Raw genomic sequence first — 26,170 nt, 5'->3', positions numbered from 1 at the left:
ATTAATAGGTTAAAACATAGGCACAAATGCATACTTCCAGAAGTACTGCGAGCCATGAAGCAGTGGAAAAGACAAAGGGTAAAATTTCTCATTCTATGGGATGATGTTGCATATTCATATAAAATGGCATGCTCAGTGCACCAAAATAAAAGCATGTGGGGAGGACCAGTGGAAAAAAAATGTAATTTCAAGAGGATCAATTTTACTAGTTCTGTGCTCTCAGACTCCATATTCCTATTCTCTCTCTCTCTCCCCCACCCCATCCCTCTGCCCTCTCTGACCTCCGAGACACCTCTCCTCAATGACTTCCTTTTCCAGCCAGATCCAGTCCTCTTTCCCTTCCACACTGCTTTCCCTCCTATGCTCTCCATCACTCTGCTTTCTCTCCTGCTGTTCACACGCTAACCTTTCAGCTCTGGAAAGTGCCTTTTGGTAGCTGCTGTGGAGCAGTGGAATTTGCTGTTTCTAGAAATGCCAAACTGTGCCAGCCTCCTCTACTTTGCTCTGTCTATTTATTTATTTAAACAACTTATATAACATTTAATTACAGTTGTCCCTAAGCAGTGCACAAGTAACTCAGGTTGCTGTTGTTTTTAAAGGGAAACCTCCCCCCCCCACCAGTCAAATCTAGAAATAAAATAAAATTAAAATGTCCACAGTCAGCACCAGAAGTGCAATAGGAAGGGGCCTGTCTGATCTCAGCTGGAGAGGATCAAATGAGGAGGGGGAGAACTGTATATGGCATCTTGTTCTTCTTGGAGAAAAAGGTGCTGTATAAATGCAATAAATAAATAATTGCTTAGTGTTTAATATTCTTAATGCCTGAATTGTGTTGCAGGACTGTTTTTATCGACATGTTGACATTGTTTTGGGTGGTGTTGGTGGTGGTAAATAGTGCCTCATAACTAAGTAAAATAAATACCACTTCTGACAAAATGTTTTTCACACACAACTGATTCTGATCCCAATGACTTCAGTGACCAAATGTCTGTGTACTCTGATAGAAACAAGAATAGAGTCAGTCACAGAACAGAATGCATTCCCTGGACTGCTCTCCTGCAATAGTGCAGAGAGATGCTACAGGGTGACTGAAGAGCATATAATATTAATTTAAACAGTTAAAATGACCACACACAACAAACATTATGGGAAGGGAAACTGAGACCATATGTTCCAAAGAAGCACCATCAGACCAAATGGAAAAACAAAGTGTCCTCCCTTGGCTGTTTCCATTGAGTTGGGAAGTCATGTTAAGAATAACCGTATTTGTCTCCCTTTCCTCTCCTCACCTTTCCTCGTACAGAGGATATTTGAAGAACAGGATAAATCAACCTTTGCATTTTTCTGTTTTCATTTTTTTACCCAGAAGAAATGCTGCAGCTTTTTCAATATACACTAAAGATTTTGGCACAGCAGGGTTCTTTTAAAATCTCAATTTAAAAATGACAATAGCAATCTCCCGCAGCAAATGTTGTTCTCCTTTAAAACATAAGACTCACATCCAGACCCAAACCCTGCAGCGGCACACAATTCCTGCCTTGCCCTGCTATTGGAGTGTAGGTGAGAGAATCAAGTCATGTGTGCCACGTCATTGATCGCAATAGAAATGAAGAGAATTGTGTGGATAATAACATGCTGCAAAGTGTTTCTGGTGCATGGTTAATGCACTGGCACATTATTGTGTGCGTGTTTCTGTTCAGCTTGTCGCTTGTACTGTGTGGCTGTTGTGCATTCCATTTGTGTGTATGCTGCGCGCATGTTGTCTAGCCATGCCTTCCTCTGCAACACTTTGGCCCAGTACCTTGTACCAACTAGGCCTTGGTTGCTAAGGGTAACCAGCTAAGCATAAGAACCTTTGAGCTGTTTTGTTGCCTAGCTAAAAGGAAAACACTTAGCTTTTCCATTTATTCGCCCTACACAGATTTGCATCTCTTTGTTCAGACATGCACACACTGAAACACTTTTACCGGTAGAATCCCCCCTTTTTTAAATTTGAATCCAAACAAGGACTGTAATACATATTGCACAACTCTCATGCACCATAAAACAAGCAAGCTGCGTCAAAGTATTGCTTTGTTAATCAGTAGCCAGTATGCCACACGACGCCAGCTGCAAATACCCAGTTACAATCAATTAAAACATAGGGAGTGAAGTCTTTGCAAAAGGGGGTGGAAAGCAGTCCTTGACAAACTGGCTTCACTGTTAAGCAGCAGTCCAGCAGTTTACGTCTCCCACCCACACCCTGAGTATCATTATCTGTATAGTGTGGTAATTGAGTCTGGAGGCACATTTATGGATGCTTTGACTGCTTGGGCTGCAGTTAAAGGAGTAACACATTCAGTCTACCTACCTCAGTGGTGAACCTTTTGGCGTTGCAATGCCATAGCCTTTGGAATCCAAGTTACCTCCCACCTTCATGGTGTCACATGGCTTTCTCTGCTCAATGTACTCATTCATGGTAGACTCTAGCAGGTAGGCATACTTCCCTTTGGATCTCCTCACACGCTTCATCCCCTCTTCTGTTGTCGGCACGAAAACAGAGGGCTCAGCTGACTTCATGTACGTCCACATCTTCTCAAAAACCGCTATTTTAGATCTCTGTCCAGAATAGCATAAATCCACTGCTCTTAGCATGTGTTAATAGAGCAGAGATTCATACACCAAGGAAGACACACATTTTGCTGGGCTGCGTGCCCACACATTGCATAGGTAGGGAGCAGAAAGGACTCGGGGCTGGGGGCTGATTCATAGAGGTGAACGGCCTCCACACAATCCCTGCCAGTGAGTATGGGGCGAAACGTATTGCATGGATTGTTGGCGCTATGCAGCTAGGCCTCTGCTGTTGTTTCTGTGACTGCAAGGGCACCTTTTAGGGAACAAGAACTAGCCTGAATGGAATGAAAGAGGGATTTGCAGCTAAAGATGCAAATACTTTGGCAACATACTAGGAACTAGGCTAGGAATGCAACTCCTACAACTAGTACTACACTGAGGCCATCAATCAGTGGCAGAATACATGATATGTAGTTCAGAAGGTTCAAGGTTCAATCACTGGAATCGCCAGTAATTGTGAACTGGTATATCAGGGCTGGGAAAGACTTCTGAAAACCTGTTGCGGGTAGACAGTATTCCAATGGCTGGATTCAATATTACACAGCCTCATGTGATGAACAGTAGGAGCGACTGAAGTGTCACATTTGCACTGCACTCCATAAATGGAGTGGGCTGGCTGAGGGAAGTGAGAAACAGGGGGCATTAGACCATTGAAAGGAAGTGTACTTTGGAGGAGGGGGCCTTGCTACATAAGCTCCCCTTGAGTGTAACACCAATGTATTTACAGCGGGCAAATGGTACCATTAAATTACAGAGCTAACCAAGTACTTATTATTCTCTAAACCTGAGCTGCAAGTCACAGGGTAATTACTTTTGATGCTGCTAAGTGTAATTACTCAGTAATCTGTGGAAGCGTGTAATTATGCCGTGCTTCTGGAGTATTTATGGTATCTGGCAGACCCCGCGTGTGCTGCATTTCCTGAGCTAGCACGAGACTCTTGCTTTTGTATAGTGAAGTCAGAACTAATTTCTCTTACCCTAAAGAATTCTTTAGTAGACCCAGCATCCAGAGTCCCATAAGCAATCTCTGTTTGCTTGGCCAAGTCTTCTGCACTCTCTATGGGAGACACCATCCTCTCTACTGTCAAGAACGCAGCTAGATTGGCGGTGTAAGAAGAGATGATGATCAAGGTGAAAAACCACCAGACCCCACCAACTATACGCCCAGACAGAGATCTGCAGGAAAAGGGAAAAAGAAAGAGTGAAGGTAAATTTAAAGGAGAGGAGTAGAAAATAATAAGAGTGCAACCCACAAAGCTCTGCTTTTGCACAAGCATTAGTTTTTATGTACTGTTTAGTTTAAAAAGGTATAAATGTGCATGCCTGAGGTTATATTAAAAGGTTCCAGTCACTAGCACCTATTGTATCTTGTCAAATTTCACCTGTGAGGCCACCTTCCTATATAATGATCAGCACATGGAGGCCCCTTGAGAGAACAACTGTTCAATGGCAGCTAACTATGTAAATAAACCACTTCCATGTGTCTTGTCTCTACACAGATCCTAAAACATGTCACTTTCATAGATGCATGAGGACAAATTACACGACAATCTTATGAAAAGCAGCTCCACACGAATGATCTTGGCTTGAACAATCAACAGCTGATGAAAGCAACAATAGATTTCAGGAGGAACTTTCCCTAATGGTTTTATGTCCACTGAAGTTGGACTAGCATGTGAAGAATATCACCATAACAATAGCGAAGGACCCAAACACTGGAATTACCAGTTATGGGGTTGCCATCGATGGCAGAAGACAGGAAAGGGAGGCCTCCTGTACCTTGAAGCTTGAATCATAGAGTTGAAAGGGATCATGAGGATCATCTAGTCCAACCCCTTGCAATGCAGGAATCTTTCACCCAATGTGGGGGTCAAACCCACAACCCTGAGATTAAGAGTCTTATGCACTACTGACTGAGCAAACCTTCTGTGGAGAGCCTTCTGAACCTGGGTCTCCATGTGTGCAAGAAGTTGCTTCTTCTTTTTAATAGCTGAGATTTGTTTAATAATAATTTTCATTTTACCACTCTGATATAAAATCCAGAACTGTAATTAATCCTAGGGATGATGAAGCAGTAGTGGTTGAAAGGGCAAGTTAATTCATATCCATTGCATGGCACGGATAGGAGTTAAAGGGCTTAGCCCTGCACTGTGTATGTGAATGGTAAAAGCACCCTCCCACGCCATTCCTCTGCTCAGCCCATTACAAAATTGCCAATAGCAGCTCTAGCTATAAAAAGGGAAATGTTGCATTCACACAAGAAGCAACAGCAGTGACATTTCGTCGTCTGTGCCACTTGGTAGCTGGAGTGTCACGATCATGAAGGAACTAGCTGCCCACGTTCCTGAAAAGTTCCTGCGAACTGATATGTGTAACTTAACAGTTGGAAAAATCACACCCTGTTCTAGTTAATCCAGCTGGTAGGAAGTACACACTGTAGGAACCACCAAGACCTAAGCATTGTGCTGGTTTATTTTGATTTGTTTATTTATTAAATTTCTATACCTCCCTTCATCCGAGGATCACAGGGTGGCTTGCGATACAAAACACAAAAATACATACCATAGTAACCAACAAAAACAATACCCCACTCTCAGTTTAAAACGCTATAGATGCTTCAATTAATCAAAGCCCTGGGAGAAGAGGAACATTTTTGCCTGGCACCAAAAGATATGCAATGAAGGCACCAGGTGAGCCTCCCTGGTGGTCTAGTTCGAGGTGAATGCCAAGCATAGGATTTAAAGATGGCTTTGCCATTTGCATGACGGGCATAGCCAGGAAGTCAAGCTCTGGATCAGCCATGCATTTTGCCCTGCGCCTCTCACTCCATGCTTCGGGTGGGCTGTCAAACTATTTTTTTAAGCACCACATATGTCACCTCATCCTTGTTGTTTTTTCTAATAAACCTTGCAACTATTAAAACAAAGAGTATCTGCTGCAGGGAGAGGTATATTGCAGTGCTATCCTAGCTGTGTCTAATAACTCAATGTGTAAAATTGCTCATAATGCGAAGCCAAAAGCTATTAGTATGAAATACTGTGCATTCCACTTCTCTTCTGCTTTTTCACAAGTGGGTAAACAAACAATGAAGAATTTAGCTTGGTGTGGCATCCAAACCCAGGATTGCAGTTGGTTTCATGCTAACAAACACTGACTTATTGTTGGTTTATCAAATGTGGTCTTGCATCAAAATTGACATTTGTGGAATGTTGTTTACAACCTTGGGACTAAAGCTGCTCCTAGCACAAGATGAGGCACAAGGCCTCTAGCCTGGCTAGTTAGCTGAGTTTATAGGTCTCTATGTGCATCAGTCTGTTAGAGCAAAAAAAGCTATGACCGTGAGTTGAGACCTCTTAAGCAAAACCCTTCACACACAGCTGATGCTAACTAATAGCTTAGTACATAATAGTTTATGGATGAGCATCACATGCAAATGTAGCCAATGAGATTTATTTCCAGGAAAGTGTGTGTACAGGACTGCAGGCTTAGGGATGCGAAGATTTCTAGCCATTCATAGCTGGCTTTTCCCCAGTTAAAAATCAACCATACTGCAGAACCAGGTTTTCAGAGCTTGCTGTAGAAGAGGAAGCCAATGCATTTTAGCTGATCTCCACTATTTAAAAATGTTAAATCAGACTTAACTCCTTACACTATGCATTGTTTTTACATCATACTAAACTCTGCATTTAAATATTGCATCTAAACTCTGGTGCAGCTTACAAACATGATGCAGTCACCTTCTTTATATCAGCTTGATTTGAAATCCTTTTAGACAAATGCAGCTGGTCAGCTTGTGAGAGAGAGTGCAAGGGAGAGGGAGAGATGGTGATGGAAATCAGAGAGAACATATGCCCAGTGGCAAATCCATCCTGAATAAATGTGAAACTTGACTATCTCATCGCAAGTCCAGATGCTGCATTTGCTTTTGAATTCCTAGAAGAAAGACTCTAAGCATCCAGGATTCACAGATACCAGTTGTCAAAGAATGTGGCCAGAGCTTAAAAAGATATAATGATGGTAGACTAGCAAATATGTTGAGGAACTAAGAATAGAATAATGTGGTGCCAGCTGCTGGGTCTCTATAGATGCCACTTGGACAAGTCACTTAGCCCTCTACATTCTGAACCTGCAAACACCCTGCTAGCACACAGGCCTGAGTTTTTCTAACTCATTTTGTGCCATTGTTGAGGGTCTCAAGGACTTGCTCTCACTACTTCTCTACACCTTCTGTCACCTCAGCACTTGCCCCAAATGTCAAATGCTTTGAATACATGGCTATATTATGCAAAGTTGCATAAATAAAGTCAAACTGCATAAGTGTATCCATTAGATAGGATAGACAGATTGGCCTGCAGAGTTCATATCAATAGATAAATCTGAACATTTCCTTTGCTGCCCTCTTTGCTCCTTTCTTATCTCTTGGGCCCAAGACCTCTAAAGTTCACTGCCTGCCCACTTTCCCTCAGTCCTCACTGGCCTCCTCTTCTCCCCTCTTTCCCCCAGCCATCTGTCTCATCCACCACTTCTCCTTCATATACCTGCTTCTCATTCCGCTGCAGACTCTGTCCCTTAGATGGCCGTGTGTTCTAATTTACAGAGGAAAGTCCTCTGTTTGAAGTCTGCTTTAAAGATAAAGAACTCTAAGAAGAAAGAGCAGCATGGACCTTGAAGCTGCCTATCAAATGTTGGCAGACTGAGCAGGTACACAGGCCATCACCAGTCACTGTCTTCTCCCCCATGGTGAGATGCATTGTATTTCTATATAAATCATAAAAATTATTTCTAAATTTGCATCTCAACATATTCACATTTTATGCAGGTTCTATGTCCACTTTTTTGGTGAGGAATCAGGGGCTGTTCTATCTGCACCCCTCTCCTGCTTGCAGCTCAGTCTCCTGATTCCTTTCCTGTTTGATTTTCCATCTCTCTGCCTCCTTCCTGCTTCCCCTCCCATTTCCTGTCAACTGGAAGCACTTGTAGCAAGCGCAGAGGCACCAAACAAGAATAACTGGCTAGCGTTTAATGCCATCATTTCTGCTGATGACAGCCACTTCAATCTGACAAGCTGCATTTGCATGCCAAATAATCATATTCATCTCCAGCTGCAAATTATACAGCTTTTCTCCTTTTTGAGAAGCCAAGATATTTTTATGACTTAAATTCCCACAGCTGCAGTTAACTAAATCCCAGCCTTTAGACCTTAGTCATGGTTTTCTTATTCTTAATCACTGAACACCCCGGGGGGGGGGGGGAACTGCCTGTCAGTTATATTGATGGCTCACGCTACCAGATCGTATATTGCTGCCATTACTTAGGGGTGAGAGCAGGGGGCATGGGGGAGCGCTGTGGACAGTGGGGCTTGGCTTGTTAATTTTGGTTTTGAATAGCTCAGTGATACATAATCAGATGCTGAACCATCATGTAAGCTATTTTCCCCTACTAAGAGTTAAACAATCCTACATTAAAAATATACAATGTTCAATGTCACATTCAATGAAAGGCATGAGTCGTGTGGAGATATCTTGGAGCGGGTGGTTGGATGGTGGGCAGCAATGGAGGAGAAATGGAAGAAGCTGACCTTAGTGGGTTGGGGGATGGGAAACTGGAACCCAAGGAGAACTCTGAACTGGGAGAGGGTCCCAGTGAATTGGGAAGTGGGGAGATATGGATCCATGAGAAGGGTCTAATGCAGCCTTTCTCAACCTGTGAGTCCCCAGATGTTGTTGAACTACAACTCCCATCACCCCTAGCTAGCAAGGCCAGAGCTCAGGGATGTTGGGAGTTGTAGTCCAACAACATCTGGGGATCCACAGGTTGAGAACTGCAGGTCGAATGGGCTTTCAGGAGAGTGGTCTGCCCACGCAATATCTGACACCCCAAGTGCAACATCACCAGCCATTGATGTGACTTTGCTGCCTTCCTTTGCCACCAAAGAGCCTCGCCCCCTTTCTTGGGTGGCACTTGGGACAAATCCAATAGTGAGCTGGCTCCATCGACTCCACCTTCACCTCCAGAGAAGCAGTGGTGACAGTGCTAATGCAAACAAGTCATACATGTACACCGTCTACCCAGGAGTACCTATTTACTTGCCTAGCCTGAGGCAGGGGACATCAACTGTGCAAATAACTGTGCCCGCCCCACTCTTCAAAATGAGAGCACAGGGGGAATGCCAAGGGTTGGATCAACGTCTTCATACTAACCATGTGTCTTAGATCTCTGTCATGCCTTATCAGTTTGTAGCCTGTAGACCCATAGTGAGATGCTATATACTGACTTCATACATAAAAGTGTTAAAACTTCCAACTATGGTGGTAGCTAGAGTTTTGAATCTGACAAGGAGAACCCATGGGAAAAAGATGGTACACTCATGAAATGCTAAACCATTATATTGCAACCAACCTGTATTTTAGATATGTTGGGGGCAAGTTTAGTCTGAACCCTAGTGGCAACATTGAACACACATTTTCCCCTTTCCTAATATTAATTTTTAAACAAACAAACACGTTGCTCAGCAGATTCTGATTAGCTAGTCAATATGAGAATGTATGTTCGTATGTATGCATGTACTGTACATCTACACACATAACCCTCCTGGGTACTTTGCTGATATTTAATACATTTTCTTTTGAAGGCATCTTAATTGATGGAGGAACAGAGGGATTTCCTCCGCTTGTGGTACACTAAGGATTTGGGTGTGTTTTCCCCTGCATGCAGAAAAAAGTTTCATTTGCCCTGCATCGATAGCCTGAGGTCTGAATCTTTCTGCATAGGGTAATCCCACCACTCTTGAAACCTAAGGTTTACCTGCTTTGTGTCACAATAGAAGATGCAATGCTGTTTCCTTCTAAGCACTTTGTTCATTAGAGAATAATTATTATCTTCAGCTCAGCTTAGTACTGTACTCCCAAAGCACAGTGTCATAAATCTTGACATTTGGATTTGTGCACCTGCCCTTTAGATTTATTCTCTTTCATTGACATAGTGGGTGTTTGGAATAAGGAGGATCTTTTTTCATAGAATCAGATCTATGGAAGCAATAAGCGGAGGTGCAGTTGTGCAGAGGAAAGCTTTAATTAATGTTTGGATAACTCAATGTGTGTGTGGTGGTGGTGGTGGTGGTGGGGAGAGCAAAGGACCTCTTCTGATGAAATCACCAGATGGTTCTTGCACATTATTAAATTTGCTATGTTAGGAAACAGACATCTCTCATTGGGTTGCCCACCTTTTTCTTTTCTTTTTTACTGCTCCTGTGTCTTTAACGGCAGCTTGATCTGCCAGCATTAACACATGGTGATTCATTTAAAGAAATAAGAAGAGTTATGTTGGATCAGTCCAGCATCCTGTTCTCACAGTGATTAGCTGGATGCCTATGGGAAGCCTGAAAGCAGGATCTGAGTGCAACGGCACTTTCCCCTCTTACATTTCCCAGCAACTGATATTCAGTGGTCCAATGCCTCTGTCCACCATGAATTTAATCCTCTTTGAAAGATATCCAGGTTGGTGGACATCACTTGTGGGATGTAGTTCCATAGTTTAATGCTCTGTGAAGCACTTTTCTTTTGTTTGTCCTGAACCCTCAAACATTCAGCTTAACTGCATGGCAATAATCTCTAGTATACTTGTCATACTATGAAAAACCTTCATCTGATCATTTTTATGGATCAAGCAGTTGTTAAAGGCATAAACACAGGTGATGCTGGTCAGTTGGCAACCCTGTCCTCATGCCTCTTCTTCAACTCTTTTTGGTTGAACTTAAGCAATGGGAATTAGGGATGTCATAACTTTTTGTATCTATGCAGACTAGTTAAAAAACACAACAAGTAAAACTTTATCCATCAAAGCTAGGGAAGGTTTTTCTTGAAGAAGAAAAAAGTAGCAGTCATAATGAAAATAGAAATTGTTGTTATTATTATTATTATTATTAGAAGTAGTAGTAGTCGTAGTAAGAGTGCTGCTAACTGATGGGGAAATGACTTCTCTTGTGCTTGATCTGCAAAAATTTGCACTATACATACTGAGGGCAGGGCATCAGGCAGGTGACAGATTGGAAGATAAAAATGAGAAAATGGCAAGCTAGCAGTAGCGAACATAATTCCACTTTATTTCCTCAGGCAATACAGTATATGGTTCTCTCATTAGCTCCTCCAGTGCTCCACCCCAAGCCTTAGGGCTCAGACCTAGTACCTATTTCAACACTGAGGATGGATACCTATGACTCAGCATGCACATAGGGCAGGATTCAGCTAATGAGCCCCACTAGTGGCAGTCTGTGGAACGACTTCCGCTAGTACAACCATGCTTCCGCATCCGCCATGTGCATGAGAAGAAGAGGGGAAAACATTTGACTTGGCAAGCTGAAATGCTTGCACTGATGGAATGATTGCCATAGTGCCACACTGAATTCCTCCCATAGTCATTTGGTAAACTGTTTGCATACATTGGTTTTTATTCTGAAGGTAAGAATTTTTACATTCTCGGATGCAGATTGCTCCTTGCAACGCAGAAATCTTCACTCCACTCTCCTCCTCACAACCTAATTTGACATAATTTTTCTGCAAGAGTGGAATGGAGATGCCTCATTCTCAAATTATGTCAGGGCCTCTTGTTTTGGTTTAATTAATGGATTAATTCTTTGCATAACAAAGGAAGAACTGTATCACACTAATCTCTCATTTTTGAAAAACAAAACATAACCTCGCACATCAGACAACTTGCTCTTTGATCTGATCCCCTGCTGGAGGTAACTGAAGCTAACAGTACTTTGCATTTACTCGACAGCTTATTACCAACGGCACCAATTCTCCAGCCGAACACACTTAAGATGGAAAGATGAACATGATCATCATGAAATATACAAAATAAATCTCTTTGAAATTTGTTTGAGCAGCTTCCTGAGCCTCCTCCCCACCACCACCACTCTCTTTCGCTTTCCCTAGAACTTGTTTCTTGTGGAGAATTACATTTAAAACTGACAGCATTTTAATTAGAAAGGCAAATCTGGTCTTCTAAAGCTGCGGCTGCTTAGGGAAGATTTCCTAGATTTGCTGTTCAATTCATTTTTAATAAAGGCTTATTTAGTCAACTGACATATTTGTCACAGGGTGACTTTATGCAAAAGTGGAGAAGGAAAAATGCACAGGGACCTTCCCCTCTCCAGAATTGATGACCAAATACAGTGGTACCTCATGTTACGTACTTAATCCGTTCTGGAGGTCCGTTTGTAACCCGAAACCGCTCATAACATGAGGCGTGCTTTCTCTAATGACGCCTCCTGCTGCTGCCGTGCCGTCAGAGCGCGACTTCCGCTCACATCCCGGGGCAAAGGTTGCAACAGGGGGCATCTACTTCCAGGTTAGCAGAGTGCATAACCCGCAGCATTCGTAAGGGGGACAGTACATAACATGAGGTACCCTGTAAAGCCTTTCAGCTTCTAAATATGCAACCTACTTCCTTTCTTCTAGTCAATTACTATGAAACTTAATGTGCCAAATCTATAACCTCTTGCCCTGGGGCAGAATGCAAAAGATGGCAGTGCCTTCCCACAAGCCCAAGTTGGCACTACTCTCTGTACCACTCAGACTGTAGGAATAGCCCAATTATCACTTTTATGGATCTGAATCCTGATCAGCCATGGAGGTCTGACATAAGGCACACTTTCAAATGCAACTAAAAATGCTTTTACATGCAAGCTGAAGTGTTAAGATAATACAGAGACTTAGCTACATTGGTGAAGAGAAAGCACTGGATATGCGTTATAACATTGTGACCAGATGGCGCTGCGGAGTTCCGTCTTTTGCCAATGTGATTTCCATTTATGAAGTTTAGCATATGTTTTCCTGAAACACCTTTTTGATGTGTCTAGAATGAAAGCACCTGTCTATAGTCTTTGCAAGCATGGTAGTTACTGGATCATTTCCACCTTTCAATTGTTTTAGGAGTTTTTTCCTGGTGTATATGTTGGGTGAGAAACTATCATTTACTAACGCTGCACTGCTATTATTCTTGAACTTCATGTTAACTCCTTCTGTTGCCTTAACGCAACTAAACCCTTCCTTCCCTCCCTCTGTTGTTTCCTACACCAAATTTTAGCTTTTAAGCTCTTTGGGGCAGGGACTTGTCTCCTTGTACTTGAGGAAATACCATGCATGTTGATGGCACAACAACATCTAGGATTAGAGAGACTCAAGTTCCCCACTCAGTCATGAACTTCCGTGCATGACTTTGGGTACATCACTGTCTCTCAGCCTAACTTATCTCACAAACTTCTTGTGAGGATAAATGGGAAGGAGAGGAAGAACTACATACACTGCCTTGAGTCCTTTGCAGGAAAGGCAGGCTGTAATTGTAATAAATAATATAAGAGAATGGAAAACCCATGACTCTCTTAGCTGATAAGCATTTGTTCACTCGCTGAGGAGCTGCTTTTAGTGCCTTCTGAGATTTATTTATTTTCATGCATGGCCCACTTTCTCCCAGGGACTAAAAGGTCAATACATCAGATTTCCAGTCTGTCTCTCATCCAGACACTGACCAAACCTTAAATTGATCTTGCTCACTGAATTACATGCCTTCAGATAATGCTCTCAAAGATGCAGTAGCAGACCAGGGCAGATTATTTGTTCTACTAGCTCAGGGTGGTCTACTCTGCCAGCTGCATCTCCATGGTCTCATGCAGAAATGTCTTTCCAATCACTGGCAGGTTACTGGATCCTTTTAACCAGATACCTTCTGCATGCCAAGCATGTGTTCTACAACTGAGCTAGTGCCCCTCCCTAAATAATAAGCCTAGCTCTTCCATAAATTCCTTTCCATCACACAAAAGATATGACTCTTGCACAGCTCCAGCAGGAGCAAGCCATTTCCAACGAGAAGCTTCAGTTTATCAACCAACCAAGAAGGGGTGGGGTGAGGCCTGGCCTGGCCTGGCCTGACATGCTTCTGTGAGTTTAATTGTAGCTTGATCTGCAGGAGGTACTTTTCATGAACTAGACAGAAGCATCTTCATCAGCTGCTAACATCTGCCAATCAAGTTGCTGTCAAAGACACAGGAGGCTGATAAGAAAGGATTCCAACCGCAGGAAGCATTGGTTTCATTTATCTTTTAAACAGGTAATGACCATGCATGAACTAATGAATAAGCTGCTCTCCCTGGTTAATCTGAAGTTAGGATCAGAATTAGAATGGATGGAATCATGTCTTCATTACAATGCAAAAGACTTCTGACCCATGCAGCATTGCAATTGGACTCCTGTCTGTGTGAGTTTAATTAAATTTCATGGTTTACTTACTGCACCTTCTTAATGTTAATGACCTTAGACACCTCAGTATTTTCAAATCATTGTTTTCTTCCATTTCTTTTCTCTTATGTGAAAAGCTTTCTTCAAGATGAATTTTCGAGGAATGGATTACATCCATTTACTGTTAGTCAGATGTTTAGACGATTCATTCGCCTTTCCCCAGTCTTATGAAATGTACAGCAGCTTTGGTATGGAGCGAAAAGAAGATTTACACATCTGGTGATAGCCTTCCCCACCCCCCATGAAAGCCCAATTAGCATTTTTGACAGCAAGAGCTGTTTAGTAAGCTAGGCAAAGAGACAGAAGGCACAACCTTGGATTTTTAATCCTAAAATGCCATTCACTGTTTATGAGCCCCAGACAAGACACTTAAAACTACAGTTTGCAGGGGTAAAAAGCCTTTATGTAGATCATAAATGTTTCCCAGTGATGTTTATTTTATTTTCTGCACTTCCATCTGCCCCTCCTACAACACGCTCAGAGCAAAATATATGGAGTTTATGTGTCTCCTATTTTATTCTGACATCCAAACTCCACACCAGCCTAGACCTTCATGAAACAAAATGCACCTCATCAAAGATATAGGGTCGGCATAGGGAACCTGTGATCCTGGACTACAGTTCCAATCATCCCTGGTCCCTGCTTTGTCAAACCCAATAAATCACTGGTCTCCTTCCTTTGCCCAACATTCTTCAGAGTCCTCCCAAACCCTGACAGGCAGGTTCTGTCCTGGGCCCGGTGTTGTTCAACATCTTTATAAATGACTTGGATGGAGGCATTGAAAGGATGCTCATCCAATTTGCAGGTGACTGTCATGGGCCAGGAATTGGCTTCACCTGCTGAGCAACAGCCTGAAGGAGCAGAAGGCAGAGTGACTTCACCTGCTGCTGATCAGCCTTCTTACTCCTGATATGAACCAGCTGGCTCCAGCTTTCTTAAGCAGGGTTTCCAGCCTCAGTCAGACGCTGGAAACAACGTTTGTCATTCCTGTCCAGACTTTGCTGGTTCTCGCTTCTCCTGACCTTGGACTCATTGTTTTCTTGAGCCCCGGGCCATCTGACTTATGTGAACTCAGATGCTCCTAACCCTAGGTCTGGACTAAACCCTGCAGAGGGACACTGTGTCCAGGCAAGTACCTCCCTGAGCTGGTTGGCTGACTGGCCTCTCCTGCCATTGAGCTCTGCTGTGGTTGGGCAGCACGAGACTACAACAGTGACACTAAACTGGGAGGGGTAGCTAATGCTGCAGAATACAGAATCAGGATTCAAAATGACCTTAACAGATTGGAGAACTGGGCCCAAACTAACGAAATGAATTTTGATAGGGACAAATGTCAGGATCTAAACTTAAGCAGGAAGAACCACAAATATAAGATGGGGACGCCTGGTTTACGAGCAGTACATGTGAAAAGAATCTGGGCTCTTAGTGGACCCGAAGCTTAACATGAGTCAACATGGAATGAAGGTATCAAATTTACAGCTTGCAGTGCATTAAAAGAAAATGTTATGAAGGTGATGTACAGATGTATCTTTAAATATTTAAATGGCACATGGGGGCTGGAGCAAGCTTGTTTTCTCCTGCTCTGGAAGGTAGGACTTGAACCAATTGATTCAAGTAAGAGGAAAGGAGATTCTGAACATCAGGAATAACTTTGACAGTATGAGCTGATGAACAGTGGAATGGGCTCTCACAAGAGGTGGTGGATTCTTGTGTTGGGTTGGCCATCTGTCATGGATGCTTTAGCTGAGAGTCCTGCATTGCAGGGGTTGGACTTAGATAGACTCTACAATTCTATGTAAGCAACCAATGCTTTTGTCTATTCTGAGACTTGCATTCTGAGAAGTTTTCAGTGTTATTTCTGTTGCATTTTGAGTATATATATATATATATATATAATTAGAAATCTTTCTGTGATGCCATTAGCTGTATAGTCATCACTTCACTTGATTACTGGATCCCCCGGCAGTCTAGCAGCCATAGCTATGGAGCTCTTGGGTAAGGAGCATTTTGGACCTTTTCTGAACCCTTTCCAACAAGGAGAAATGTTTCAGTTGGCCCTGGATTTATGTGCTTCATTAACAGGAGCTGCAGGTAGAGTATGCTCATGGCAGGTGAAAGTACTAAAATAGATTGCTCAGAGTAACAATTCTTTGGCTAAGCGTACTGATTTTGTGAATGGGATCATTAGTCTACTAGACAAAGGCACAGTTTTCAGATGCCAGCTACTTATCCACATCTCTATCCTGCTGTTGCTGTAAAGTACTTTTAACTTGAGTCGCAGGCAGTTTAGGTCTCTGTTGTTTCCTGCGCTGCTTCTACAGCCTTTAAAATTAACATTCCCCATCTTCCTCTCCATGTTAGGCTTCCCCATTCTTTGTGATCTATTTTATCTGGGATACTGGGATACTGAGAGAATGAACTAGTATTTGCAAAGGATTCTGAAGCCCTTTAACGGAAGAGGCTATCCATTTTACACTTCTTCAGGGTCTTTTATCTGAGGATGAAAGCATGATGCGTCATCTATACCAGTGGAAAACAGAGGCTCCTTCTTTGGATATGAGAATAAGCAACAATTCTCCTAGGGTACTAGGCAAATGTTAGAACTGCTTTTTGAGGTTTCTTAATCGGAACAATATTAAAGGGAATACACACAATTTTGTCCTTGTTGTAATTCACCCTGTCATTCTCCATTTAAACCTTAGCATAATTTTCACAGTATGTATTTTCTTTTGCATTATATTCCACTCTGATCTTACTGTTTAGCATTTTTCTTTCTACACCCACAGGTATGTATGCTTGCCAAATTAGGATAACTATGTGTCTGATGAAATAGACTGTAGCCCACAAAGTTTATGTCGTAATAAATTAGTTAGTCTTTAAGAGGCCACAATATCTTTTGTTTGACTTTTCATGTCCTTAATGAAGCTTTAGGCCTTTATTGTGTTATATGGGGCTATAACAACGTAACCTATTAAAAGTAAGGGGCATCTGGCAACCACATCAAACCCACTAATACAAAGTGTTTCCAATTAGTACACACAGCCTGATCTTTTGCTACAAGTTCACTAATGGAGAAAAAGTACCAGTGTGTCTGAGAGCTGAAACATATTGTTACTCGCCATCTCCAATCTCTGCTGAGCTGTGACAAGTTTCCAGGGGGTTCCAGACACTCGGAGTTTGAGTTTCCATTGGAAATTAGGCACAGCGGAGATTGCAGTGTCTTTATGAAATATGGTTTATTTATACATATTTACAGCCTGCGTCTGGATGGAGAGAGTCCCCAGCTTTCACATCATAAGAGAGTTCTTTGTTGCTCTCCCAAGAGCAACAAGTGTGGACCTACAAGCAGAGGAATCAGCCATGCTGCCTGCACTATGTAGTTATGTCTCCTTCCCCTCAGAACCCGCACTGCATTCTGCTCCTTACTCTCTTTTCTTCCCAGAACCCCTTGCAAAAACAACGCCTTATCTTTCGCTTACGTCACCAGCCCCTGGAACTCAGGCATCCTCCATTTCACATACTCAAAAGATCTTTCCTCTGAGTCCCCCGCTACTCAGGCCTCTTGCAAAACAGCACTCTCGCCCCCCCCCCCCCATCGCTTATCAGGCAAACTGTAATCCTGCACCAAAGCTAGTGACCTTCTGTGTTACTGTGTAAAACCAGGGCCCAGAGAGGCTTCACCCATCTTGCTGTCTCTTAATGACTCTCTTGAGGGCCCAATCTATTTTCCTTTTGTTAGACTAATCACTCAGCCACTATCAGTGATTACCTGATGAGGAAGCTGAATGGTGTTGTTAGCATGAACTTAATCCACGGGCTTCAGCGCTTGGCACAGTTTTTGATCGAACCCAGATTAATTCTCGCTTTTACTAAATACAATAATTACAGGGGAGTCTAACCCTGCCTACAAACTCATGCCAATATGAACAAGAGAATTATTTATCCTGAACTGTGCATTTCAGACTGCATATTTGAATATGTCTCCATATTAAAAATTAAGCAAGCACTCTTGTCTCTTAATGTGTCACATTTGTATGTGCAGAGGACATCATGTGCCTTGTCCTTTCATTTTGTGTAGTGGAGGGACCTTGTTGCCATCTGCCATAAATTTATCAGTACTAGAACATTTGTCCATTGAAAACTGGGATCTCTCAAAGTGATGACATGGAAGCCTAGGTCTTTTACACATTTGAATGCACATTCTTACATACACTTTTCCACGTCTGGCATGAGAGAAAATGCAATGTAAACTGCACAAACACACTCTGCAACCCCCAGTTTCGGAAAGTCTAAACCCAGCTAAGCAATTCACAGTTTAGTGACCAGGTGTACTAGTATCTATGTAAGTGACTGTTGCACTATCATCTATCTATCATCTATCTATCATCTATAATCTTTCATCTATAATCATCTATAATCTATAATCTGGTTCTGGTTCTTTATGCTCTGAAGCAAAATAACCTCAAACACTTATGAGACATTTGACTGGTTGAAGTTTGCAGCCCAAATAGAATGAACCAGGCAATAAAAGCAGCAACTGGGGGACCATTTATGGAAACTTCATTTGCACCAGCATCACATCTTGAGATCACAGCAGCAGCAGGGAAGATGAAATGAAAAGCGATTACACGTCTGCTCATTTATCTCGACTTTTGGGTATGTTGGTGATGATGGGGAAGCAGGCAACATTATATTTATTTCAGACCTTAAAAAAAAAAATCTCCCCCCATCCCAGTCTGCAGTGTTGTTGCTTAGATCAATTATTCACAGCAAATTTCTAATTAAACAAGTTTCACAATTCTCCAGACTGAAAATTCAGTTCCCCTCCCCGTTTTTCTTCCTTCCAATGGGCATTCCTAACCAAGGCAATGAATTAGTTGGTGATGCTGTAATTCAATACTTCTCATTGCTGAACAGGTAATACAGTATTAAGCCAATTATGCAGAGGTAATTCTGACTTTAAAAACACAATTATTTCAATATCAGAAGAAATGTCCTTGAAGCAACCCTTGGTGAACTCTTGCGATCACACACAGGAATGCTTTATTTGTTGAGCACATCATTTCTAGGTTGCCTATAGCAAACTTCTGAAGTTGGCTGTCAACAAGAAATGACCGCCCTCTGATCTTTGAAGGGTGGTGTATAGATTTCATTAACAACAACAACAACAAATAATATATAATTCATTAACACAAAAGCTGCCATAAGGGCACAAGCCTAAGGATTGTATAAGATATTGCAGACCTCCCTCTCTGTGGACACAGAAGGAGGTCCACAGATAGAAAAGGAGTCATGCCACCCATGGGGCTCCATTTGGTGCTGCAGCTGCAGGAACAGTTGTAACTGTCCCTTCACTGCTGATGCTCTGCTGATGGTTGGGAGGGAAATATTCTGTTTAAAGGCTGAATGTAATTTATTTCCCACCCTTCTGCCAATGAGTTCAAGTGATATAGTTGTTCTGCTTCCTCACCACAACCCTGTAGGCTCTTCATGGCTGAGAAGATTCCCTTTCTGGGAATCATTTGTTCCCACTGGAGCTATCAAGGAGTAGGGAATGAGAGTTACTGACCCCAACGGATGTAAACATACATTGTTTGTATCTTCTTGGGGTTTGAGACAACTTAGTTTTGATTTCAGTTATAGCATTTTCGGCAACCCTAAAGACTTTCTAGCTACCTGTATTTTACGCACAAGAGTTTGAAGAAAAGGACTTGCTTGTTGCAGTGAATGACAAGAATGGGGAGCGCTTCTCCTCCCAGAAGTGGTGGGTACGTCCTTCTGGACACGTTTAGGGAGAGGCCGTTGCAAATAAAAAGGGATGGGGAAAAAACCTTTATTTCATCGGTTAGTCCAAGAGGGAACCCATAAAGTCCACACAACCATGTTACACAGCTGATGAATCACTCAGATAGTCTTCAACTGTTTTGAATTCAGGATGTACATTTAAAGACAAACTGCAAGATGGGACACAGATCTAGCCACCATGTCCAGTATCCATGCCCCCCATACCTATTTATCTTTCTCCCCCTCCTAGGTATAGAATAGGGTATAGTGACTGATGTTGCTTGGCACACAGTGGTGGGAAATATTTTCTTCTGCACAACTACCTACCAACATATCACCCTGTCTTTAAAAAGAAACCAATAAAAGCAAAATGAAATGGATCTGGTGCCATTAGGTTGGATTGTAAAGTCCCAACCCACCGAAGACAAAGGGATTACTTTGCCACTTGTGCTGATGACGAGACCATTCACCAGGAATGGAGTTCAGGATGCCTGACATCTCTTTATTTTCTTCCAGGCACTCTACCTTGCAAAGTAGGAAAGACATCAATGGAAGGAAATCACTCAGATGTGTTTTTGGCCACTAACCAGAATCTAACTTTGTACAGAGAGATCGATGGACTGATGAGTCCACATTGACAAGGGAAGGATAGATATAAATGCAGAATGCCATCCACTGACCAGATAGATAGCACTTTTACTTGGACATATCTTGTAGACATCATTATTTGTAGCCCAGTAGAAGAGAAAAATAGTGTATTCAGAGTGATCGATTCCGAGCTTCAGTGGGATGTGTATTTCATTACAGTCATTCTGTCTGGCATCCAGTCTACCAAGAGCAAATGATATATTTACGGTGTACTTTGAAGAGTTTTATTCCTGGGTCAGCCAGCAGCTGCACACTTATATAGTGCTGTCCCTCTACTTTTCTGAGAACCTCTGACACCAATTACTTAGGGCATGATGGAGTCCTTCCTTTGAATCACCATCAATCATCAATTGCCCCTTTAGAGATATTGCAGGCTCTCCCAAGCTGCTCCTCCTCCTATTCTGTGTTTGACTGGGAATAAGAATCAACATGTCTCCACAGCTGTTTCCAAACTTTCAGAAACTTAGGCACGGTGAGTAGGCAGGAAGGTGTGTGCTTGTGGGTTTTCTTTGGCGACATGAAAAATCAAATGTACTTTTTCTAACACGGTGCAATTTAAACAGGCAGGGCATGAGGGACATAAGGTTGTGTAGGCTAATATTATTGATAACAATATTTCTGGTTTTATTTTAATGCTGTCCATTAAAATAAATCTCAGGGTTCTGGGTTCAAGTCCCATGTTGGGTTGGACCATATGATTCAACTTTGTGATTTTGTGACCTTGCATATTGAAAACATTTTTAATGCTTTGTTGGTTTTATTGTAAATGTGGTGATACTGTACTTGGCAGGTTGTTCAGACTTTGCAGTGTGTGTGTATAAATGTGGGGGGGGGGGGACACCACTGATTGGGCATATGGCATATCCGGGCATGGAAAACCTAAATGAATAGAGGACTTCCGGAGGCGGCGCGAAGGGTAATGGCTGCCCTTTCCTAACCGGGAAGGGAGCTCCGCGCGAAAACGGGTCGTCCGCTACGGCGAAGCGGAGACCCACATCGGAAAACCGCAGGCGGCAGAAGCCTGCGGTCTTGGGACCCGGCGGGCGCCAGAAGCAGCCCCCAAAACGCAGAAGGAACCCCGTAAGGGGCTCTGGATCGTGGAGGAGGCTGCGGCGCTGAGGGTCGTTCCGCAATCGGCGGAGTGAAGCCGCAAAGCCGTTGCCGGTGAGCGCTGTCCTTTCTTCCTTGAATTGGCACCTTGGAAAGCAGCAACCCGTGAGTAACAAGGACTTTTAATTAAGCTTAAAGATCAAAGCTCCTGAATTTGGCTGAAAGCGGAGGACGTAAAAAAGGGAAGTCCGTCTTCCGCTCACACTAAACTTCAAAGCAAAGAGCAGGAGGAGTGGAGGCAGTGAATGAACTCTTTTACAATTTGGATTTGAGCATTCAGTGCATCACTTTAATGCAGAAAAGGATTTTAAGCATTGGATTTATGCTAAGATTTGGACTGTAGGATCTTTCTCTGAGGAATCTACATTTTAAAAAAGGAAACCCAGGTGCTGGAACTGCCTGGCAACAGTAGCAGTCAGCCTGCAGACATAAATACTTTGAAACAAAATTTGGAAAAAATCTGAGGGGCTTGGACTTTGCTACTTTGACATCTTATGAGGTACCAGCAAGCACGGCTTGAAACATTGTGTTTTTGTAAAACCAACTCTGCTGAAGATTTAGCATTTGAAGGCTTTTGGACATGGGTTTTGTTTTCTCTGTGAACTGTATTTATTGATTCCCTTCTGAAAGACTTTTTAAGCTCCCCCTAGAGGTTTTGGACTTTACAGCAGTGACATCCCCATACTTTCTGTTTCCCGGTCTCCTGGTTGAATGTTACCATCTGGGCTGTCTTTTTCTCATGGGAACAACTCAGCTTGACCTTGAGCCTTAGATAAATTTGGAATGAGTGGCGCAAAGAAAAAGGAGCCAAAAGAAAAGGAAAAAGAACAAAGACCGCGAACTAGACAAACAACTTTAGCCTCAGCCTTGCAGCAACGCAGATCTTCGGTACCCACTGTGCTCTCTGAGGAAGCAGCAGCTGCTCTGCCACGTGCAGGGGAAGGAGAAACAGAGGAACTACAATTGGAAGATATGGCCTCAGGAACAGCTGCCTCCATTTTAGAAAAAATATATGAAAAATTGGAATCTTTGGATAAGAAAGTGGAATCCTTGGATAAAAAAGCTGATGAGCAAACTTTTAAAATAGACCAAAACACCGAATGTTTAAATAAATTAGCTGGACAAGTGGCACAGAACGTGGAAACAATTGCAGAATTGAAGGGAGCTACAGGGGAGAACAGAAAATTGGTTGAAGACACCAGCCAAAGGCTGGGAAAGTTAGAAAAAGAGGTGAGGCCACTCAACAAACAAGTTGGTGAACATCAGACCTATCTCTCGATGATTGAACTGAGAAGTAGGGAGACCAACTTAAGGATTAGATCGATACCCGAAGTGGAAGAGGACAACCTGGCTGAGTTTCTGACCAAAATATTTTCCAAACACTGGAACCTAGAAGAGACGGACTTTAAGATTACATCAGCTTTCAGACTTGGAAGACTGACAAAAAAAGACAAGCCCAGAGACTGTTTGATATCACTGAGATCAAAGGAGGAGAGGGACAAGATTTTGGGCTTACACTACGGAAAGTCACTGGACATTTTAGATAAGAGGATTGAGTTATACAAGGACGTTCCCAAACAGCTTTTGGATTTGAGATCGGAATATTTGGAATTAGCAAGACTTTTGAGGAGCAACGCCATCATCTTTAGGTGGGATTTTCCACAAGGACTATCTTTTACTTTCAGAGGGAGGAAGATCAAAATTAGAACATTGGAAGACAGAGACAAATTTCTGAACCAATACGGAGAGGACCTTCATAAAAAACTTGGATTACCATCGGAGCTCGAAACACCAGAGGTACCTGCACCCTTGGATTCTGAAGATTCAGCGAAAAAGGTACCACCCCCAGAAAAATAACCAGATCTATCCAGGATGTCTCTGCAACTTCTGAGTTGGAATATAAATGGCTGCAACATTCCGGAGAAAAGGAGGAAAATTTTTCACATATTAAAAAAGGAACAATTGGACATTATTTGCCTGCAAGAAACCCACGTGACTAGGCTCCACAGAAAAGTGCTGATAAATAAGAGACTTGGCCAAGAATTTATATCTTCAGACATAGTGAAGAAGAGAGGAGTGGTGATATATGCAAAAGAGAGCCTTTCACCTAAATTCTTATTTAAAGATGAACATGGCAGAATTTTGGCAATTGAAATACAATATCAAGGAGAAAAAATTTTGATATTAGGAATCTATGCACCAAATGATGGGAAATCGGAATTTTATAAGAAGTTGCATGAAAGCATGCTGGAATATCTGGACTATGACAACATCATAATGATGGGAGATATGAATGGGATTGTATCAACTAACATGGATAAGTCGCAAAGTCAAAAAGTTACCAAAGATGGCAGACTACCAAAGACCTTTTTTGAAATGACAGAAAATATGGGTTGGATTGACATATGGAGAATCAAGAACCCCCTAGGAAAAGAAGGAACATTTTTCTCTGAGGCTCAACTGACTTGGACAAGAATCGACCAAATTTGGATTACTAGAGGTCTGGCACCTAAGGTCAGGAAAGTGGAAATCTGCCCAAAAACCTGCTCCGACCATAATGCCTTGAAAATGGACATGACATTATTACCAACCGGCTCCTTTAGATGGAAGATGAATGACAATTTGTTTAGAAATCAGGAGATCATTAAGAAGGCCCAAAAAGTTATAAAGGACTATTTTGAAATAAACCTGAACACCGCGGTGGAAAAAAGAACAATTTGGGACGCAAGCAAAGCTGTGATGAGAGGGTTCTTGATACAACAGAATGCCATAAGGAAAAGGACACAAAATGAAAAGAAAGACAAGATTCTGGAGAAAATTAAAGAACTAGAGAAGAAGCTAAGAGCCAATCCGAAGTCACAGCCGATTTTGAGAGAAATTAAACTTCATCAGGCACAATATTCAAAACTGATAAACCAGGAAATAGAATGGAAGATTAAATCAATGAAACAAAAAACGTTTGAATCGGCAAATAAATGTGGGAAACTGCTGGCCTGGCAGTTGAAGAAGAGACAAAAATTGAACATAGTAACAAATTTGGAAATTGAAGGAAGAAGTATACAGAACCCCGTGGAGATTAGAAAGTGTTTTCAAAAATATTTTAAAAAATTATATACTCAAGGGCCGCAGAATGAAGTTGAGATTGAACAATTTTTGAGGAAAAACGGATTGAAAAAATTGTCACAAGAAAATAGACTACTCCTAAACAGCAAAATAACACGACAAGAGATTGAACATGCCATTCAGAACTTGAAATTGGGCAAATCTCCAGGGCCAGACGGCTTGACCTCCAAGTACTATAAGACATTAAGTGATTATTTGATCCAACCACTGCTGGAGGTCAGCAATGAAATTATGGAGGGAAAGAAGGCGCCAGAATCGTGGAAAGAAGCGTTCATCACATTGATACCAAAATCAGAAACTGAAAAGACACAGCTCAAGAACTACCGCCCCATCTCCCTTTTAAATGTGGATTACAAAATATTTGCTGATGTTTTGGCAAACAGACTTAAAAGAGTTTTAAGTCAAGTAATTCATAAAGACCAAGCAGGCTTTCTCCCAGGCAGACATATGTTTGCTAACACAAGGAACATTATTGATGTCTTGGAACTTTTGCAAACTGACATAAACACTAAAGCAGTGCTAATTTTTATAGATGCGGAGAAGGCCTTTGACAACATCTCTTGGAAATTTATGAAGGGAAATTTAAAAGAAATGGGAGTGGGGAGGGGTTTTGAAAATGGGATTGACGCAATATATTCAGAACAAAAAGCAAAATTGATTGTTAATAATGTGGTAACAGAAGAGTTCAAAATTGAAAAAGGAACACGACAAGGCTGCCCGATTTCCCCTTTGTTATTTATCTCAGTCCTGGAGGTGCTCTTAAACTTGATCAGAGGGGACCGGTTGGTGCAAGGGATCCAGGTCGGAGCGAAACAATATAAACTTAAAGCTTTTGCAGATGACCTAGTTTTGACACTGCAGGAGCCGGAATCTAGTACGAAAAGAGTTTTACAATTGATTGACAATTTTGGTCGGGTGGCGGGATTTAAGTTAAACAAACAGAAAACTAAGGTGTTGGGGAAAAATTTGACAGATATTGAATCAGAACAGTTTCAGAGAGAAACAGAATTATCATTGGTGAAAAAGGTAAAGTACCTAGGGGTGAACATAACAGCAAAAAATCTGAGTCTATTTAAGGAAAATTATGAAAAATGCTGGTCTGAAATTAAGAGAGACTTGGACAGTTGGACAAAATTGAAGCTTTCTTTGTTAGGCCGAATTGCTGCTATTAAGATGAATGTATTGCCAAAAATGTTGTTTTTGTTTCAAACACTACAGATTATAGACAAGACGGAATGCTTCCGGAAGTGGCAGAGAGATATTTCTAAATTTGTCTGGCAGGGCAAAAAGCCCAGAATTAAGTTTAAGATATTGACTGACGCAAAGGAAAGAGGGGGCTTTGCCCTGCCAGACTTAAGGTTGTATTATGAAGCCGCAGCTTTCTGCTGGCTAAAAGACTGGCTACTTCTCGAAGACACTGATGTGTTGGATCTGGAAGGGTTTAATAATAATTTTGGTTGGCATGCATACTTATGGTATGACAAAGTTAAGATCAATAAGGCCTTTAAGAACCATATTGTCAGAAAAGCAGTGTTTAATGTCTGGACAAAATATAAAGACTTATTGGAAAATAAAACCCCAAGGTGGCTTTCACC

The 26,170-nt window shown here is 42.0% G+C and overlaps 1 protein-coding gene across 8 annotated transcripts in view; it reads right to left on the bottom strand.

Annotated features, from left to right (window-relative positions):
• GRIA1 (glutamate ionotropic receptor AMPA type subunit 1) overlaps positions 1-26,170 on the bottom strand; it is a 198,257-nt gene that overhangs the window by 22,083 nt on the left and 150,004 nt on the right. For all 8 annotated transcript variants that reach the window (XR_014561659.1, XM_083728727.1, XM_083728721.1 and 5 more), the window contains exons 12-13: positions 3,591-3,789; positions 2,351-2,598 (exon numbers count right to left, since the gene is read on the bottom strand). Coding sequence is in view for 7 of the 8 variants with exons in the window: in XM_083728727.1 (XP_083584853.1) it covers positions 2,351-2,598; positions 3,591-3,789 (447 nt within the window). In the remaining variant the exon portion in view is untranslated. The remainder of the gene's footprint in view (positions 1-2,350; positions 2,599-3,590; positions 3,790-26,170) is intronic.

The sequence above is a fragment of the Podarcis gaigeae genome, assembly GCF_964106915.1.
Source record: "Podarcis gaigeae genome assembly, chromosome: 2".
Taxonomy (NCBI): Eukaryota; Metazoa; Chordata; class Lepidosauria; order Squamata; family Lacertidae; genus Podarcis; species Podarcis gaigeae.
This window is presented reverse-complemented; position numbering and strand designations above follow the sequence as displayed.